A 21,496-nucleotide genomic window follows, 5' to 3' on the forward strand; every position below is an offset into this window, starting at 1 on the left:
GGCCATTTTGGGTCCCGCACTATTTTGTTGATAGAAATCTTGGAAAAAAACACATTTTTTCATGTTACGATCTTTGTTCTACCAACAGACAATACTGACCAATGATTTTGCACCTCCGGGGATGTTCCGGATTGAACGGGCAGGTTCCCTACCCCGGGGGAACCGGTCAAGGGACGGTCAGAAATAAAACTATTTCTATCATGGCAATATGGGTGTCAAAGTTCATCATTTTCAAAATCAAGCTCATCTTTGATCCCCAAAACCACTTTTGGACCGATCTGGCCACTTTGGGACCGGTTCCCGGTACTCCAGTGAAATCCGGAATAAGGCAAATTACGGGAATATTTCTGAACAATTTTTGACTGGGCAATATGGGAGTCAAAGTTCATCATTTTCAAAACAAAGCTCATCAATGATCCCCAGAACCACTTTTGGATCGATCTGGCCACTTTGGGACCGGTTCCCGGTACTCCGGTGGAACCCGGAATATGGCAAATTACGGGATTATTTCTGAATAATTTTTGACTGGGCAATATGGGTGTCAAAGTTCATCATTTTCAAAACAAAGCTCATCCATGATCACCAAAACCACTTTTGGACCGATCTGGCCACTTCGTGACCGGTTCCCGGTACTCCGGTGGAACTCGGAATATGGCAAATTACGGGATTATTTCTGTATAATTTTTGGCATGGCAATATGGATGTCAAAGTTCATTATTTTCAAAATCAAGCTCATCTATGATCCCCAAAACCACTTTTGGATCGATCTGGCCACTTTGGGACCGGTTCCCGGTACTCCAGTGAAATCCGGAATATGGCAAATTACGGGATTATTTCTGAACAATTTTTGACTGGGCAATATGGGTGTCAAAGTTCATCATTTTCAAAATTTAGCTCGTCCATGATCCCCAGAACCACTTTTGGATCGATCTGGCCACTTTGGGACCGGTTCCCGGTACTCCGGTGGAACCCGGATTATGGAAAATTACGGGATTATTCCTGAATAATTTTTGACAGGGCAATATGGATGTCAATGTTCATCATTTTCATAATTTAGCTCATTTATGATCCCCAAAACCACTTTTGGACCGATCTGGCCACTTTGGGACCGGTTCCCGGTACTCCGGTGGAACCCGAAATATGGCAAATTACGGGATTATTCCTGAATAATTTTTGACAGGGCAATATCGAAGCCAAAGTTCATCATTTTCAAAACAAAGCTCATTTATGATCCCCAAAACCACTTTTAGACCGATCTGGCCACTTTGGGACCGGTTCCCGGTACCCAGTGAAATCCGGAATATGGCAAATTACGGGATTATTTCTGAATAATTTTTGACAGGGCAATATGGATGTCAAAGTTCATCATTTTCAAAATCAAGCTCATTTATGATCCCCAAAACCATTTTTGGACCGATCTGGCCACTTTGGGACCGGTTCCCGGTACTCCAGTGAAATCCGGAATATGGCAAATTACGGGATTATTCCTGAATAATTTTTGACAGGGCAATATGGATGTCAAAGTTCATCATTTTCAAAATCAAGCTCATTTATGATCCCCAAAACCACTTTTGAAACGATCTGGCCACTTTGGGACCGGTTCCCGGTACTCCGGTGGAACTCGGAATATGGCAAATTACGGGATTATTCCTGAATAATTTTTGACAGGGCAATATGGATGTCAATGTTCATCATTTTCAAAATCAAGCTCATTTATGATCCCCAAAACCACTTTTGGACCGATCTGGCCACTTTGGGACCGGTTCCCGGTACTCCGGTGGAACTCGGAATATGGCAAATTACGGGATTATTCCTGAATAATTTTTGTCAGGGCAATATGGATGTCAATGTTCATCATTTTCATAATTTAGCTCATCTATGATCCCCAAAACCACTTTTGGACCGATCTGGCCACTTTGGGTCCGGTTCCCGGTACTCCAGTGGAACTCGGAATATGGCAAATTACGGGATTATTTCTGAATAATTTTTGACAGGGCAATATGGATGTCAAAGTTCATCATTTTCAAAATCAAGCTCATTTATGATCCCCAAAACCATTTTTGGACCGATCTGGCCACTTTGGGACCGGTTCCCGGTACTCCAGTGAAATCCGGAATATGGCAAATTACGGGATTATTCCTGAATAATTTTTGACAGGGCAATATGGATGTCAAAGTTCATCATTTTCAAAATCAAGCTCATTTATGATCCCCAAAACCACTTTTGAAACGATCTGGCCACTTTGGGACCGGTTCCCGGTACTCCGGTGGAACTCGGAATATGGCAAATTACGGGATTATTCCTGAATAATTTTTGACAGGGCAATATGGATGTCAATGTTCATCATTTTCAAAATCAAGCTCATTTATGATCCCCAAAACCACTTTTGGACCGATCTGGCCACTTTGGGACCGGTTCCCGGTACTCCGGTGGAACTCGGAATATGGCAAATTACGGGATTATTCCTGAATAATTTTTGTCAGGGCAATATGGATGTCAATGTTCATCATTTTCATAATTTAGCTCATCTATGATCCCCAAAACCACTTTTGGACCGATCTGGCCACTTTGGGTCCGGTTCCCGGTACTCCAGTGGAACTCGGAATATGGCAAATTACGGGATTATTTCTGAATAATTTTTGACAGGGCAATATGGATGTCAAAGTACATCATTTTCGAAATCAAGCTCATCTATGATCCCCAAAACCACTTTTGGACCGATCTGGCCACTTTGGGACCGGTTCCCGGTACTCCGGTGGAACCCGGAACAAGGCAAATTATGGGATTATTTCTGAACAATTTTTGACTGGGCAATATGGAAGTCAAAGTTCATCATTTTCAAAACAAAGCTCATCCATGATCACCAAAACCACTTTTAGACCGATCTGGCCACTTTGGGACCGGTTCCCGGTACTCCAGTGGAACTCGGAATATGGCAAATTACGGGATTATTTCTGAATAATTTTTGACAGGGCAATATGGATGTCAAAGTACATCATTTTCGAAATCAAGCTCATCTATGATCCCCAAAACCACTTTTGGACCGATCTGGCCACTTTGGGACCGGTTCCCGGTACTCCGGTGGAACCCGGAACAAGGCAAATTATGGGATTATTTCTGAACAATTTTTGACTGGGCAATATGGAAGTCAAAGTTCATCATTTTCAAAACAAAGCTCATCCATGATCACCAAAACCACTTTTAGACCGATCTGGCCACTTTGGGACCGGTTCCCGGTACTCCATCCAGTGAAATCCGGAATAAGGGAAATTACGGGATGATTTCTGAATATTTTTTGTCTGGGCAATATGGATGTCAAAGTTCATCATTTTCAAAATCAAGCTCATCCATGATCCCCAAAACCACTTTTGGACCGATCTGGCCACTTTGGGACCGGTTCCCGGTACTCCGGTGGAACTCGGAATATGGCAAATTACGGGATTATTCCTGAATAATTTTTGACAGGGCAATATGGATGTCAATGTTCATCATTTTCAAAATCAAGCTCATTTATGATCCCCAAAACCACTTTTGGACCGATCTGGCCACTTTGGGACCGGTTCCCGGTACTCCGGTGGAACTCGGAATATGGCAAATTACGGGATTATTCCTGAATAATTTTTGTCAGGGCAATATGGATGTCAATGTTCATCATTTTCATAATTTAGCTCATCTATGATCCCCAAAACCACTTTTGGACCGATCTGGCCACTTTGGGTCCGGTTCCCGGTACTCCAGTGGAACTCGGAATATGGCAAATTACGGGATTATTTCTGAATAATTTTTGACAGGGCAATATGGATGTCAAAGTACATCATTTTCGAAATCAAGCTCATCTATGATCCCCAAAACCACTTTTGGACCGATCTGGCCACTTTGGGACCGGTTCCCGGTACTCCGGTGGAACCCGAACAAGGCAAATTATGGGATTATTTCTGAACAATTTTTGACTGGGCAATATGGAAGTCAAAGTTCATCATTTTCAAAACAAAGCTCATCCATGATCACCAAAACCACTTTTAGACCGATCTGGCCACTTTGGGACCGGTTCCCGGTACTCCATCCAGTGAAATCCGGAATAAGGGAAATTACGGGATGATTTCTGAATATTTTTTGTCTGGGCAATATGGATGTCAAAGTTCATCATTTTCAAAATCAAGCTCATCCATGATCCCCAAAACCACTTTTGGACCGATCTGGCCACTTTGGGACCGGTTCCCGGTACTCCGGTGGAACCCGGATTATGGAAAATTACGGGATTATTCCTGAATAATTTTTGACAGGGCAATATGGATGTCAATGTTCATCATTTTCATAATTTAGCTCATTTATGATCCCCAAAACCACTTTTGGACCGATCTGGCCACTTTGGGACCGGTTCCCGGTACTCGGTGGAACCCGAAATATGGCAAATTACGGGATTATTCCTGAATAATTTTTGACAGGGCAATATCGAAGCCAAAGTTCATCATTTTCAAAACAAAGCTCATTTATGATCCCCAAAACCACTTTTAGACCGATCTGGCCACTTTGGGACCGGTTCCCGGTACCCAGTGAAATCGGAATATGGCAAATTACGGGATTATTTCTGAATAATTTTGACAGGGCAATATGGATGTCAAAGTTCATCATTTTCAAAATCAAGCTCATTTATGATCCCCAAAACCATTTTGGACCGATCTGGCCACTTTGGGACCGGTTCCCGGTACTCCAGTGAAATAATATGGCAAATTACGGGATTATTCCTGAATAATTTTTGACAGGGCAATATGGATGTCAAAGTTCATCATTTTCAAAATCAAGCTCATTTATGATCCCAAAACCACTTTTGAAACGATCTGGCCACTTTGGGACCGGTTCCCGGTACTCCGGTGGAACTCGGAATATGGCAAATTACGGGATTATTCCTGAATAATTTTGACAGGGCAATATGGATGTCAATGTTCATCATTTTCAAAATCAAGCTCATTTATGATCCCAAAACCACTTTTGGACCGATCTGGCCACTTTGGGACCGGTTCCCGGTACTCGGTGGAACTCGGAATATGGCAAATTACGGGATTATTCCTGAATAATTTTTGTCAGGGCAATATGGATGTCAATGTTCATCATTTTCATAATTTAGCTCATCTATGATCCCAAAACCACTTTTGGACCGATCTGGCCACTTTGGGTCCGGTTCCCGGTACTCAGTGGAACTCGGAATATGGCAAATTACGGATTATTTCTGAATAATTTTGACAGGGCAATATGGATGTCAAAGTACATCATTTTCGAAATCAAGCTCATCTATGATCCCAAAACCACTTTTGGACCGATCTGGCCACTTTGGGACCGGTTCCCGGTACTCCGGTGGAACCGGAACAAGGCAAATTATGGGATTATTTCTGAACAATTTTGACTGGGCAATATGGAAGTCAAAGTTCATCATTTTCAAAACAAAGCTCATCCATGATCACCAAAACCACTTTTAGACCGATCTGGCCACTTTGGGACCGGTTCCCGGTACTCCATCCAGTGAAATCCGGAATAAGGAAATTACGGATGATTTCTGAATATTTTTGTCTGGGCAATATGGATGTCAAAGTTCATCATTTTCAAAATCAAGCTCATCCATGATCCCCAAAACCACTTTTGGACCGATCTGGCCACTTTGGGACCGGTTCCCGGTACTCCGTGGAACCCGGAATAAGGCAAATTACGGGATTTTTTCTGTATAATTTATGGCATGGCAATATGGATGTCAAAGTTCATCATTATTCAGAAATAATCCCCTAATTTGCCATATTCCGGGTTCCACCGGAGTACCGGGAACCGGCCTCAAAGTGGCCAGATCGGTCCAAAAGTGGTTTTGGGGATCATAGATGAGCTAAATTATGAAAATAATGAACATTGACATCCATATTGCCCTGTCAAAAATTATTCAGGAATAATCCCGTAATTTTCCATATTCCGAGTTCCACCGGTACCGGGAACCGGTCCCAAAGTGGCCAGATCGGTCCAAAAGTGGTTTTGGGGATCATAAATGAGCTTGATTTTGAAAATGATGAACTTTGACATCCATATTGCCCTGTCAAAATTATTCAGAAATAATCCCGTAATTTGCCATATTCCGAGATCCACCGGAGTACCGGGAACCGGTCCCAATGTGGCCAGATCGAAAAAGTGGTTTTGGAAATTATGTATGAGCTTGGTTTTGAAAATTATCAACTTTGACATCCATATTGCCCTGTCAAAATTATTCAGGAATAATCCCGTAATTTGCCATATTCCGAGTCCGGGAACCGGTCCCAAAGTGGCCAGATCGAATTTTGAAAAATGATGATTTTGATGATGTTGTCAACCCGATTCCAAAAGTGGGGGTCCCAAAGTCCATCGGTCCAAAAGATCATTGAGCTTGAAAAATGATGAACATTGACATCCATATTGCCCTGTCAAAAATTATTCAGGAATAATTAATTTGCCATATTCCGAGTTCCACCGGAGTACCGGGAACCGGTCCCAAAGTGGCCAGATCGGTCCAAAAGTGGTTTTGGGGATCATAAATGAGCTTGATTTTGAAAATGATGAACATTGACATCCATATATCCCTGTCAAAAATTATTCAGGAATTTGCCATATTCCGAGTTCCACCGGAGTACCGGGAACCGGTCCCAAAGTGGCCAGATCGATCCAAAAGTGGTTCTGGGGATCATGGATGAGCTTTGTTTTGAAAATGATGAACTTTGACACCCATATTGCCCAGTCAAAATTGTTCAGAAATAATCCCGTAATTTGCCATATTCCGGAGTACCGGGAACCGGTCCCAAAGTGGCCAGATCGGTTGGTGGGGATCATAGATGAGCCTGATTTTGAAAATGATGAACTTTGACATCCATATTGCCATGCCAAAATGATACAGAAATAATCCCGTAATTTGCCATATTCCGAGTTCCACCGGAGTACCGGGAACCGGTCCCGAAGTGGCCAGATCGGTCCAAAAGTGGTTTTGGTGATCATGGATGAGCTTTGTTTTGAAAATGATGAACTTTGACACCCATATTGCCCAGTCAAAAATTATACAGAAATAATCCCGTAATTTGCCATATTCAGGGTTCCACCGGAGTACCGGGAACCGGTCCCAAAGTGGCCAGATCGATCCAAAAGTGGTTCTGGGGATCATGGATGAGCTTTGTTTTGAAAATGATGAACTTTGACTCCCATATTGCCCAGTCAAAAATTGTTCAGAAATATTCCCGTAATTTGCCTTATTCCGGATTTCACTGGAGTACCGGGAACCGGTCCCAAAGTGGCCAGATCGGTCCAAAAGTGGTTTTGGGGATCAAAGATGAGCTTGATTTTGAAAATGATGAACTTTGACACCCATATTGCCATGATAGAAATAGTTTTATTTCTGACCGTCCCTTGACCGGTTCCCCCGGGGTAGGGAACCTGCCCGCTCAATCCGGAACATCCCCGGTGGTGCAAAATCATTGGTCAGTATTGTCTGTTGGCAGAACAAAGATCGTAACATGAAAAATGTGTTTTTCCAAGATTTCTATCAACAAAATAGTGCGGGACCCAAAATGGCCATTTTTGACCCTGTTTGACCCAGTGACCCACCGGAATATCTCCGGCCACCGGAACATTTCCGGGTTCTGCGGGTCATTTTCGGAAAATAGACATTCTAACGAGTCCAACTAATAAAGAAGTATGTAAATTGGTTGAGTTTTCGCTGAGTTATGGCCATTTTAGTGATTCCAATTTCACCCAGGCCTATACGGGTTAATAGTGTTCGTTATATTTCTCAAGTGGCTATTAAAAAACATAAGCTTAAAACTTTTTTGAAGTTCTGATGTTCGTTTAAGTACACAGTAAAAAATCCTGGTAATATTACATCTGGGAATGAGTACATTTTTTATGTCAGAAAAATGTGTAATTTTATCAATAAAATTGTTTAAATTTACCTCTTTTCCCGGTATAATGTCACTTTTTCAGTCTAAGTTGAGGTTATAACACAGTACAAAAAAAGGTAATATTAAACCTTCCAAAATTACACATTTTTTTACTTTGTAATAATACTTTGAAACAGACATTATTGTTACAAAAGAGTGCTTATAATTAGACTGGTTTCATAAAGCAAAACATTAGTCGAAATGTGAAAAAAAACATCATCTAAGCCAACCTAACAAGAGTTTAAACACGAAACGTCTCAATCGATTAACCACATGTGCTTTATCACTTAAACCAAGTGACCCAAGATGAACCCAAAAATTGCTCTAAAAAAACTCAAAATACATACATTTAGGAGCAAATCGCTCATAACGCTATCCATGGTTGCGTATTTTGGACAATCTAGTTTTTTTCTTTTAATTTGTCGACGCCGATGACGATTAGCTCCACTAGCTACTCGCTACTTTCTTCCTCAGATGCTGTTGTTTTATGAATCAGCAGGCACCGTTGATTCGTTACGACCAGTTGTGTAAAGCCCGCTCTAGCAGCCAAGATCCGATCTCCGAAGGGGTGGATCGCACCAAGCTCTGCGTTGCGGTTTTTCTTCTTTCGTTTTTTCCTCTTTTGGAAAACTCCCCAAACTCAAGGGTCCACAACCACCGAAAATTGCAATTTGATCAACGTTTGAAGTTTATTTTTTATTTAATGGTTGGTAACTATTCCACCGCCACCACAACAGTTGGCCAATATCAGCTGCTGCTGGTCGATTCCACTGGACACGCTTGGGGGGCACATTTTCACTATGGCCCAAAAATCGGCGGTTACACCGAAATAAATCAACACTTTTTCTCTACACGTTTAAAACACTCGCGGGGCGCTCAACTGCTTCTTCTTCTACTTCTGCCACGCTTCAACTATGGGCTCGCGGAAAATTATTTAACGTGGCAATTATTAATTCTTTTTTTTCTCCTTCACTCCGTTCACTCTGTGCACTTTTCTGTGGTGGTTTTATGGTAGTGTGGTGGTTTGTTATATGAGCTTTTCATCTGAGCAACACTTGATCACACAACTTCCTTTCGAAATGCTTAAAACTGCAACTGCACTGCATTCCAACTCTTGAACATAGGCTTAGGAAATGACGACCAAAACACTTCAAGGACTCTCGTATTGAACACGTGTATAAAAAAGAGCCCAATTCACTGCCCACAGGTGTCGGTCACCGATTAATCGCAAAATTTTCACAAGCAAAATCACGCACGCACGCCGCTCCGAGTCAACTGGGCAGCTCGGCGGTCGCTTGGAAACTAAGTCACCTTTTTCCTTCACCAGAGCGGGCCAGTACAGTTGAGTCGACAAAGAGCAGAGAAAGATAGAGAGAAACCGGTGGAGAATGGTCTCGATCATGGTGGTGTTGGGAAATTCTCTCTCTCTCTCTCCTAACTTGCTTTCATCGTTTGTTCGTGAGCTCAGCTTGGCTGTAGCTTGAATTTTATCAATGCTACGGAAGTTAACAATAAAGTTGGTGGTGATGCCAAGAAACGCGTTTGTTGGTTGTGTTTTCTGGGAGTTTGTAAACCATGGTCATTTAGAACTGGGAACTTTGAAGTTTGTTACAAATTTATATCTGTTTTGACAACAAATTATTTTTTTCCCCGCAAAATCATTCACAAAGTTATAGAATATTTTTTGTTTATTTTTTTAAAATCTATTTTACAGAAGAATAAATGTTTATTTTTCAAATTACCTGTTTTAAAATTTGTATAAGACTATTGCACAATTTGGATTACGCTTAAAATTACATATTTTCCTGATAGAAAGTTGTACCCTTTTACAGATGAAATATGACCATTATTTCTTTTAACTGTTTAGGATATTCTGAATAACATTTATTTCTGCATTTTTTTAATAGAATAAAGCATTTTAAGTTTTTTTTCAATTTTTAATTTTTGGATCACAAATCGAAAATGACATGAAACATAGGGAAACATTTTGGGAGAGTTTTCAAAAAGCCGTAAGAGCCACCGTGACCTCCGACACTCATTTTCGTTTTTTTTTTCATATTGAAACAATATTTCATTTGTTTTTAGTTTAGGGCACTTGAATGACGTGTAGCATCAACAGACTCAAGCATTTTTGAAATTGATTTATCGTAAGTAGGTCGTAAATGGATTTTATTTGTATTTTTTGATTTGGCTCAAATTTTGTGGGGGCCTTCCCTATTACCAAATAAACTATTTTGTGTGATTGGTTCATCCATACAAGTCTCCATACAATTTTGGCTGCTGTCCATACAAAAATGGTATGTAAATATTCAAACAGCTGTAACTTTTGAGTGAATTTTCTGATCAATTTGGTGTCTTCGGCAAAGTTGTAGGTATTGTTGAGGACTTTTGAGAAAAAAAAGGTACACGAAAAAAAAAAAATTGCAGAATACGTGTTTTTTTATTTTCGAGATTTTTTTATATGTTTTAGGGGACAAAAATCCGCAACTTTTAAGCCATAGAGAAACATGGTCAAAAAATCTGCCGCCGAGTTATGATTTTTTGAAAAAAAACAGTGATTTTTTGAAAAATTCGAAGTTTCATGCAAAAACAAGTTTGACAATATTTTTTAATGCAAAATTGAATTTGCAATCGAAAAGTACTGTACAGACCCACCATTTTCTAATGACCATATCTCAGCAAATATTGGTCCGATTTTCAATTTTAAAACATGAAAAATTCGTGAAATTTTCCAATCTTTTCGAAAAATTTTTTTTTTGAAATTTTTTAAATCAAGACTAGCATTTTAAATGGGCGTAATATTCAATGTTTGGCCCTTTGGCAAACTCATTGCAAAAATAGTGTTTTTCAGCATTCGTCGTATTAATTCAACTCGGTAAACCTCGTTAGATAAATGTACGACTCGTACTGAAAATAATCTTCTTTTTGCAACTTGTTGCATAAACTACTATTCCATTTAATATTGATATTTTTGCAGTGTGGTTCCATGATTCTAAACGTGTAAAAAAATCCAAAAATGATGGTTCTGATAAAAAAAACGACGTTATCAATGAAAATTCAAAATTTTATTTTTTCCCCTCTCGATTTATAACTGAAATGGCTATTTCTACACTGAAAAAAAAGTTTATTGTTGGAAGGTTGAAAATTACGTTGGATAAATATTAAGTTTTTTTACGATTCAATTTACTTTAAAAATGTTTAAAATTGTGTACCTGATTAAAATTCATCAGAAACTGATGCATATTTACCGATTCCTGATGTAATATTACACATTTTTTTACACATATCTGTCACCATTTCCTGATGAATATTACCATAATAAAAAAAAACAGAATTTAAATTCAAATGGTTTGAAATATTTTTGCCATTGCTAAAGTTTACTGCATCTTAAGAAAGTGAAAACAAACAGTTTGCCGCCAGACTCCAGTCGTTCCCACGGAATAACTTAGTTTGACTTTATGAACCCCTTGTGAAACCATTTAGCCGGTCTAGACAATCAGGCCAAACACAAAAATGAGAAAACCAAAACTAGCATCTCGATGCTGTGGGAGTTTCACCCCACCAGACAACAACTGGGGTAACAACTTTACGAAATTAACTTGAATGGCAACAGGTAGCGCTCAGTTACCGCAAAGGACATACTAAAGTTGACTCGAGACAAACCAAGATGCGTTTGACCTTTTTCCCGTCGTCGCCGTCGTCTTCGTCCCCGTGTCGCGACATTAAAACTGGTTCAGCAAGGATTCCTTTCACCGCGCAGATTGAGAGAAATGGCAGTGTGAGGTAACCGTTTTTTCGGCGAAAGGATTTTCAAAGTTGCAGCGGCGAAACACGGGGCGGTTTGCGGAGACAACAAAACCATAAAACCGGGTAATCCCATTCGTGCCACATGTCGGCACTTGGTGGCACTGGAATAACGTTACTCAAATAGGATAATCAGCCAAGTCCCTTGCTGTTAACTATTCTCGTACTTTATTTTTCCAAGCGTCAGCGTGCGTTATCAATGACTCGTTTCATGAAGGAGGAGAGCGTTGTTGCTTATCTCAAGCGACACATTGTTTTATCAGCATCAGTTGGAGATAGGAGCGGGAACTGTGGAGTGACAAACGTTACAAGGTACAGCAGCCTTGCGGGGAACATGTGCGTTTCAGTTTTTGACGAAAAATAAGAAAATTGTTTTTCAAACTCGATTTCGACAGCCTTCGAACCGGGAATGAAGCAACTGTTCATACTGTGTCTGTTGATTGAAATAAGCAACTTTGTTGAATTTGACGGATTCTATTTGCTCATTATTTGTATTGGATTACTCGACAATTAAGAATTTAGAAAAACAAAAAAGAGAAGAAAACATTAAAATTTGAAGAACCGATTGCATTCACCAATGCAGTTTAGTTTGCCTTCCTAACCTCAATGAGGAAAGGCTATAAAATCACTCGAAAAATTCACTGCTTTATTCGACCTCGTAGACCCACCTTCACGTATACCTATCGACTCAGAATCAAATTTTTTTTTGTTTTTTTTTTGGGAGGGTGATCCAGCCGCACATCGTTGATGTCGAAACCTCTAAACTGGGCCCTCGTCCTGTCACGTCCGTCAGTAGTCTTGTCGTACATTACAACTAGAATCAGATCTGCCAATGAATTAGTACACTTCGACCAAATAAACACTGACGCTGTATGGATCTGACTCTAGAATAAATGCACAGTTGTGTGTTATTCATAAGTCCAAAATGTTCAATTATTCATACAAGTCCAAATATTCATTTGCGGATAACTTCCTAACTTGAATTGAATACAAGATTTAAAGCGACCTATCCGAAAGCTACTCTTATCTCAAATCCCCGACATTTTAATTAACCAAAAAAACGTTTCTTTTAAAACCTGTCTGGTTCTTTAAAAAAAACAAAATAAAATAACAGTTGATATTTTACAAGTCGTGAATTGAAAAAGAGACGACCATTTGGTCGTCAGAATTCCAGTAGATCCTCGATTCGCAACAATGGTCGATACAATCATAATCCGACAACCGTTAGTTCAACAGATCAACGAATTTAGTCCGATATCATTTTACTATTGATTGATCGAGACTCTATGGAAATTTTGACAAATCAGAATGGTTTTTATGCTACTTGAATGAAAATCACCGATTCTGATAGAATTACTAAATTCACTGTTACTAATTTTGTCCCTAAATAACTAAATGCAAAGTATAAAAAGTTGATATTTATAGTTAAAATCCTAAATTCTACAAACACTATTTTTTTTAAACCCGCATCCTAACCTGACACCCACATTAAGATAGGGAAAAATCACATATGTAGCGGTTCATTGTACAAATGTGATATTTCCACTATCAGAGAACCTCCTTGTCTCGATGACGAATACCGGTCATCGATTAAGCCCAGAGACTACGCCCAAGTGGGTTCTCGCAGCATGAAGTGGTGTCCATGTGTAAAAATGGAAGCTTCAGCAATATACTGAACACTTCGATTTTAATTCCACATCGAATCAAATCATACTCTTTGCCAAACAAGCATCAAACCTATGACACTCATTATGACAAAGCCCAGGGACCTATCGACTCAGAATCAAATTCTGATCAAATGTCTGTGCATGTGTATGTCGTAGGTCCCTATTGACAAATATTGTCCATACAAACAAAATATTTATTGTATGGAGCATAGATAATCGCCACAGTTTATTTTTAAAAATGATATTTTTTATGAATTTGTTAAAAACATCCCCAGCTTTTGATTTTTGTAATTTTTTATTATTATTTTTTTTAAAGCTTCGTCATGTACACGGGATATCGTGAAAATCTTCACCCCAAATTTCAGCCAATTTGGTCTATTTTGGCAAAATTTTGAGCTTAAATCGTTCTTCCTCAGTTTAATCATGACTTATCTTTATGAAACTTTCAGGAGAGATTGAAATAATAGGTAATGCAACACGTTGCAAAAAGAAATTTGTTGTTTTGAGTCGTTATTTATAAAATTGCACAAATAAAGATACTGGGAAATTATATATAAGCTAATTTTAAATTTTTAAAAATCTAATAACAAGTTCCTGCAAAAAGCTTCAGAATTCAGAAAAAATATATCAAAATGTAGAACTGTGAACTATAAAACGAGGCTACTCAAATTAACGTTTCATTGAATAAGTTTGAATTAATTGTAACTGAATTAGTTTGTAACATAACATGTTACTGATCAAATTTATTACATTTATGTTAAATTATTGGCACTATTGCATAGTTTAAAAAAAACTCCCGGATCACGGGAATTCCCGGGAAATAGCAAAATACAACTCTCGATTCCCGGGAAATTGAAAATTTCACCCTCTATATTGAACTCGTTGCAAAACTTGATTTTTTCAGCACTCTTCGTATTTATCCAACTCGGTGAACCTCGTTGGATAAATGTACGACTCGTGCTGAAAAAAACCTCTTTTTGTAACTTGTTGCATAAACTACTATTAGGGGAAATTCTCGTATCTTTGGCAGGTTAAGCTCTCGCTCCTAACTCCATCCAATTTGCTGATTTTCACTATTTAAACAACTAATTTTGCAAAACTTTTGGTAGAAACTTGCTTGCTCACTTCTTATTCAGCTATTTATCAACCGATTTCAGTTGAAAACGCTTTTATTTAGCTTTAATTGCATGTCAAAGTTCTAACCTGCCAACATTAGAGGCACGCTGGAATAAGATGCTGTTCCCCTATGCAATTCCGCTGTGAAACTGTCAACTTTTCTTGTCCTTTTAAAGAAACAAAACGGCCTACTTTTCCATACCACAAATAACAGGTTTGAAAAATCAATACCTTTCAATACCAGTGCTGAAAAGTCCTACTTTCCTCATTTGGGGAGGGAAGTTCAAATATGTTACAAACATATGATTTTAAACATTGCACTACACTGCCCACCATTGAAAAAACGGCTAATATCCACTTTTGGCAAAAACGAGATATTAGCACCAGGTGGTAGAGGACGTTCCAACGCATCTTCTGGAACCTGAATTTTACTGAAATAGTGTCTAGACTTTGCTGCCGATGCGAAAAACCAAACGGCTAATATGCCACTCTTATGGGAAATTACCTTGACGGAGATTTTGTGTCAAACACTAAAACGCGTTTTTCTCGGAATACTTGATTTGGCATAATAGCCGAATTTTCATTTATGGGCAGTACATGTTTACGTTCTAAATACTACAATTTTTTCACAAAACTACGTAAATTTCAGAAATTCCTAATATTTTCAAAGAACCGGAAATGTTTTTATTCGTCAACAGCCTACTTTTTCTACATGCAAATATTTAAAACTTCTTGTTTTAACAATATTTTGTACAGTTTCGCTATCAAAAACTACAAAATTTTACCAAAACTACGTAAAATACAGAAAATTTTATACTTTCCTTTAAAACTTCATCTGCAACATGGTAAAATCATTGATTGCTTTTATGAAAATGTTTCAAATCATCTAAATTATAAACAAAGACATTCTGAGTGTGTTTTTTTCCTGACTATTGCAAAATTTTACCAAAACTACGTGAAGTACAGAAAATTTAATTCTTCCCTTTAGAACTTTATTTGCTTCATGGTAAAATTATTGATTTCTTTTATGAAAATGTTGAAAAAAATATATAAAATGTTGATCCTTTGAATTTTAAGTTTCAAAAACATTCTGAGTTTGTTTTCATTCTATATACTGCACAATTTTACCAAAACTACGTAAAATACAGAATACTTCAATGGATTCAATACATTTGCTGTACAGTCCAGACTCGATTATACGAAGCCTCGATTATCCGATGTTCGATTATTCGAAGGATTGTGCGGAACTTCGGATAATCGAATCACGAACAATTTTTTTTTTTTCGTTTTATTGGAAGTCAAATTTCTCCGAGGCCTTCGGATAATCAAGTCTGGACTGTAATTAGAAATTTTCTTTAAACTAAGCTTTTAACTTTTTTTGAGAGTATTTTAAATTCATTTAAAAAGCAATATATACGTAACTGAGTAAATTGCACAAAAATTTTGGAAAGAGGTGAAATTTAGAATATAAAAATTTAATGGCCACTCCGATTTTTAAAAACATTTTATAAAGCATACTTCAATGGGTCTTGCTGCCCCCAAAATAAAAGTGGTTATAAAAACGTGTAGTTGCCTAGGAATGTTAAGAAGGACAAACAGACGTATTGTTATTGTTACAGTTCGTCTAAACAAAGTACACTTTTTGAGAAAGTTATCTGAAAATATACTCCAAACAGGAATATTTTGCGATCTAAATCCAAAATCGTCAACAAATGGTATACGACACTTATGCGTAAAACCGTAAAAGTACACGAACGCTTCATATTTTCAAGGGTAAACACTGTTTAACTTTATATTTTAAATGAATAAAACTACCTGTGAGATCTAAACAAATCTCCCAATTCTTGGAAACTTGCTTTTCGTTCAACCTAGATACTTACATACTCCATTTTGAACTCCAGCTCTAGCCTTCCTGCCTCGTGTGCTATCTTCCCATATCGTTTTTACAATCAACTGAGCTGAACCTCCAAACCAAACCAGCCTCGACACTGTTTCCGAAAACAACAATCAAACCTTCACAAAACTAATATGACTCATGATTGTTTCCACCTTCACTGTAATGATAACGAGCGATAACACAACTTTTCAGTGGTCGTTACACGGTTGGCCCAATTTACGTCAATTTTCTGGTCGCGAAGCCCAAAACCTGTTGCGTCACTCAGGTAGCACACCACGCTTGAAACTGAAATTCAACCGCCGAAGCGTCCGGGGTTGAAGCACCTTACCAGCGCAGTGGGTTCGTTCTTGCGGTGGTGGGTTCACGCATTCTTTCCACGCCCGGTTGGCTCGGATGGCCCGTCGGGGCTCTCCCTACATGGGCGGAAGAAGCCCCGCCGCGGTTGGCCATTGCAACACGGTGTGGCAAAATAGTGGGTTTTGTTTGTTTGAAAATTTGATGTAAAATTTTGTTCCATGAAATTTTTTTTAGGGTATTTGTACACATTAGTTGAATATTACCTCTTTTATGATGAAAACAAATTATTTTACCTCAATTTAGATTGAAAAATTTACATCACACCAGAAAATTGGTAAAATTATAAACTTTTAGAAGTAAAATTGAGTTGTATAGTTGTATTATATTGTTAGTAAAATAATAATTTATTTTAAGTTCAAAACAAAATTCAAATTGTGTAGTCCAGTGTAATAGACCCGCGAAGAGTTACGAAAACCCACAGAGAAGAAGAAGAAATTCTTTCTCTCCTCCAAAAAGGTCGACGGGCATGCGTTGAATGATCAACCGGCACATGACTTCTACAATATTAGTCAAAGTCAAGCCCGCACCATCTTCTTCTACTCTCTTCATACAACTTCACAGTCTGTAACTTTCGTCATTTCTCTCTTGTCCCTGTTTCCTTACTTTATCGCTTCATACATATTCTTCATCCAATTTGAGCCTATTTCTTTCTTTCCTTTTCTCTATTAGCTCTCTCCCTCTCGCTCTCTTTTCGTTCGCCGCGAGCTGCTTTCTTGCGTAAGGCGATCGGCGAGGTGAGATTAAAGTTTTTTTTTTCTTCAATATTATTTTTCGTTTCGGTTTTTTGTTTGTTTTGAGCTATGATTGTAAAGTTTCGCTCTCTCCTCTCCCTCGCACATAACTGTGAATTGTTGCTTTTTTCGATTCGACTTGTTGCTCGCTGGTGGTGTTTGGATTGCTTTTTTGGCAAAGAAAGAAGCTAGGAATGAATTGTAGGTTATTTATCAGCTTGTATGTTTTGCGAGGGAGCTTCTGTGTGTTTTTTTTTTTGCATGTTACAATTAAAACTTGTAAAAATGACGCTTATTGAAAATATATAATTAAATTACAAGCCATTGCCTTAAAATGCCATTGAAAAATTATTTTTAAAAAAAATCTTGCTAATTATTTATTATCCCTTATTATTGTAAATACAAAATTCAAAGACCTTCTCAATTAGTAGAAAAGATTGTAGCTCTGGCAACCCTGCCCCAAGTTATGACCACCATACTGATAAATATAAGCTTATAAACTTTTTTTGAAACCAGATCTCACTTATCTGCATGAAAATTTTATCCAGATCTATAATTCAATCCTTGTGTAGATAATCGAAAGACCAAAAGAGTCTAAACATTCATTAAACTAACAACCTTGTCCCAAGTAAGGACCACTTAAGTGATATTTATATATTTTTGGGGGTCGGATCCTTTCTGTTCAAAAATCAAGTATTAATACTAAGTTGGTTTCATAAACAAAAACAAGTGTTTGGATTGTTTTTTTTTTTTCTGCATTTTTTGATTATCTAACTAAACGAAAAAGCCAATTCATATTTTTTCTTGTTTTTACATAGTGATTTTTTTAAAATTTAAATCAAATTTTGCAATATTTTTATAAGGATTATTTTTTTAACAGTTTTTGAATTTTCGGCTTAACAATCAATATTTTTAAGCAAAGAGAATCAGAAATTGATTAAGAAATACATTAGGGTGTCCAAATGTTGCTCATAACATATTGTTTTTTAGTTTTTAAAGCTAATTACGGAGCTCGGAAGGAACGCGGCCGAGCAAAATGGCACATTCTTTTCGGGACCCCTCAAAAATTTTTGAGTTATAAGTTAGTTGAAAGTAATTTTGGGAACATTTAAGACATCGGATAATTTAGCTATCTGGAGTGAAATTTTTGCGAGGACTTTGAATAATTGAGTTTCGATTTTATTTTTTTCATCAATTTAGAATTTAAAATTTTAGAGTTTTTTAATTATAAAAAATAGTTTTTTTTCAAATTCTTATTTTTTTTAATTTTAGAATTTTTGATTTTTGATCGTTTGTTCTGATATTTGCCTAAATTTCTAAAATTTTAGAATTTGTTTATATTTTTATTTTTAAAATTTTAAATTTGTCTACCAGAAAATTAAATGATTATTGTTATGGCTTTTCCTTTTGGTTTACTTTATTCTGAGTTAAAAACAAAAACAGCCTTATAAGGAAATTCTGAATTTTCAATGTCATTAAATGGAATACAAATTATTCAAGGTGTACCGTAAATGCACCGCCATATTGATACCACGACTCGAGTTTTGAAAGGCAGTTTTTCTGGAAATGACGTAACATAAACAAGTTTCGTGTTGAAACGATAAGTATTACGATAGCAAGTAATTTTCAGTCGCGTTTAAATAAGCGAACCCAAATTATTGGATTTTTGTCTTCCTCACATCTATTAGGAAAGGCTATAAAATCATTCGAAAAATGAACTTCTTTATTCGACCTCGTAGATCCACCTTCACATATACCTATCGACTCAGAATCAAATTCTGAACAAATGTATGTACGTGTGTATGTCTGTAAGTCCGTGCACCTAAAAAAATACACTCGATTATCGCCGGACTGGCTGAACCGATTTTGACCGTATTGGTCTCATTCGATTTGTCTTGGGGTCCCATAAGACCCTAGTCAATATTATACAGTTTAGAAAAGAACTTCAAAAGTTATGCTAAAAAACGATTTTAGCTAAACTTCGGAAGGTTGTTAAAAGGGTGGTTTTTATAAGAAAACCCGTCATGCTATATATTGTTAGAAAGGTATTTGAAAGACCTTTCCAACGCATTCAACAGATTGAAGATCTGACAACCTCATAAAAAGTTATGAGCACTTAAGTGTTATTTTTATACTTTTTTGAGGCCGGATCGCAAATATTTTGATAAAAAAAAGTTGTCCGTATCTAACATGCGACCCATCGTTAGATAGGTAATCGAAAGACCTTTCCAACGAGCCCAAAAGATTGAAAATCTGACAACCCTAACAAAAGTTATGTGTAGTTAAATGTTTTAAATACACTTTTTTGAGGCCGGATTTCAGATAATTTGATAAAAAGAAGTTTTATTTATACACTTTTTTAGGCTGTGTACTGTAATCACTCTTTGAATGTGAGGAAGATACTAACCACCTAAAGGTGGATAAAGGACGTTTTTTTAATCAATACATATTGCAAATAAAACATCTAGAGTTTTTTTTAAAGGTCCTATTAGCTATTGTGTTTCATATGTTCATAGGACCTTCAAAAACTCTAGACATTAATTTTAGAAAATATTTGCAAGAGCTTTATTAGATTACAATATCCGAACTTGAGAATTCTCAGTGCTCAGCAAAAAAAAAAACATAAATAAAAACTGGAACCGTAGTGTTAACAACCATACAATTTTGGTGTACTTTTTGGAAACATTTCACGGCACAAATTTAATGGCACAAGTCAGGCTGACGTTTGGCGAAGAAGTGTCAATCCCAGGGGGATGCTAAAGACCGCCATCTTGGGTGATTGAGATTGATAACGCGCGCAAACTGCGCACAGTGAAAACAAAAATAATTCTTTTTTTAATAATTCAATTTTTGTTATAAGAATTACTGTAGTAAAAGTCAAATTACACAGTAGTTAAGTTAAACGTTTCATGTGATAAAAGTACAACTTTAAATAAGATCATCGGCCCGATGTGTGCTTAATAATCCCAACTTTAGAAGTTTATTTTGCAAATAAATTGATAAAATTCACCTCACAAACATACACTAACTTTTAAACGTGCATTGCGGTAAAATTTTACATAAAAACAATAATTACTTTATTTCCAGTTTTTGTACTTTTTGGGTTGGGACCGTGGTGTAGGGGTAAGCGTGGTTACATCTCACCCAGTCGGCTTGGGTTCGATCCCAGACGGTCCCGGTGGCATTTTTCGAGACGAGATTTGTCTGACCACGCCTTCCGTCGGATGGGGAAGTAAATGTTGTCCCCGGTCTAACCTAAAAAGGTTAGGTCGTTTGCTCAGTCCAGGTGTAGGAGTCGCCTCCCTGGGCCCTGCCTCGGTGGAGTCGCTGGTAGGCAGTTGGTCTCACAATCCAAAGAACGCTAGTTTGAATCCCGGGGTGGATGGAAGCTTAGGTGTAAAAAGAGGTTTGCAATTGCCTCAACAATCAAGCCTTCGGACACTTAGTTTCGAGTAGGAATCTCGCAATCGAGAACGCCAAGGCAATGCTGTAGAGCGAATAATTTGATTTTTGAGAAAATTAGAGATATTTTGCCTTTAAGCATAAATTACATCAACTCAAACTACCGCGAACGGGATTTCTTTGGCCGACGTCAAACATTTGCATGGCCGCACCGTAGGACAGAATCTTAAAGTCATCCTCTCTAATAGCATTCAGATTCGATCAACCTCAATTCTTATCCCGCACAGAACCAGAAAATCAGGTTCCCGAAAAAAATTGGGAGAATACCGATTACACAACAGATTCAAACGACCGGACTGAGAAGAGCGTGGCAACCAAACCTGTTTCTGGCTAGACTCTTCAATGCTCGGAGACTAGACAATTATAGTCATAAACGCTTTTATGGTGCTTGGTGCGTCCTTTTTTTACTTTTCTTTGTGCATCCTTTCCTCCCTCACATATAGGTTGCTTCCTGCGTCCTAATTGATTTTGAGTTCGATCGAATCCTAGTCCGACGTGGGAGGAGAACCTTTCGAAAATGGGGTTACA

The 21,496-nt window shown here is 37.8% G+C and overlaps 1 protein-coding gene across 7 annotated transcripts in view; it reads right to left on the reverse strand.

Annotated features, from left to right (window-relative positions):
- Nucleotides 1-21,496, reverse strand: part of LOC6045174 — a 72,137-nt gene that overhangs the window by 29,802 nt on the left and 20,839 nt on the right. Inside the window, exon 1 of one of the 7 annotated variants that reach the window (XM_038259499.1) lies at nucleotides 16,402-16,783. The exons of 5 other annotated variants lie outside the window; for them this stretch is intronic. In XM_038259499.1, coding sequence (XP_038115427.1) covers nucleotides 16,402-16,410 — 9 coding nt within the window. In that variant the 5' untranslated portion in view covers nucleotides 16,411-16,783. Of the gene's footprint in view, nucleotides 1-8,281; nucleotides 9,238-16,401; nucleotides 16,784-21,496 lie in introns of those variants that run through there. One more of the 7 variants, XM_038259493.1, reaches the window with a different exon arrangement.

This window comes from Culex quinquefasciatus, chromosome 3, assembly GCF_015732765.1.
Source record: "Culex quinquefasciatus strain JHB chromosome 3, VPISU_Cqui_1.0_pri_paternal, whole genome shotgun sequence".
Taxonomy (NCBI): domain Eukaryota; kingdom Metazoa; phylum Arthropoda; class Insecta; order Diptera; family Culicidae; genus Culex; species Culex quinquefasciatus.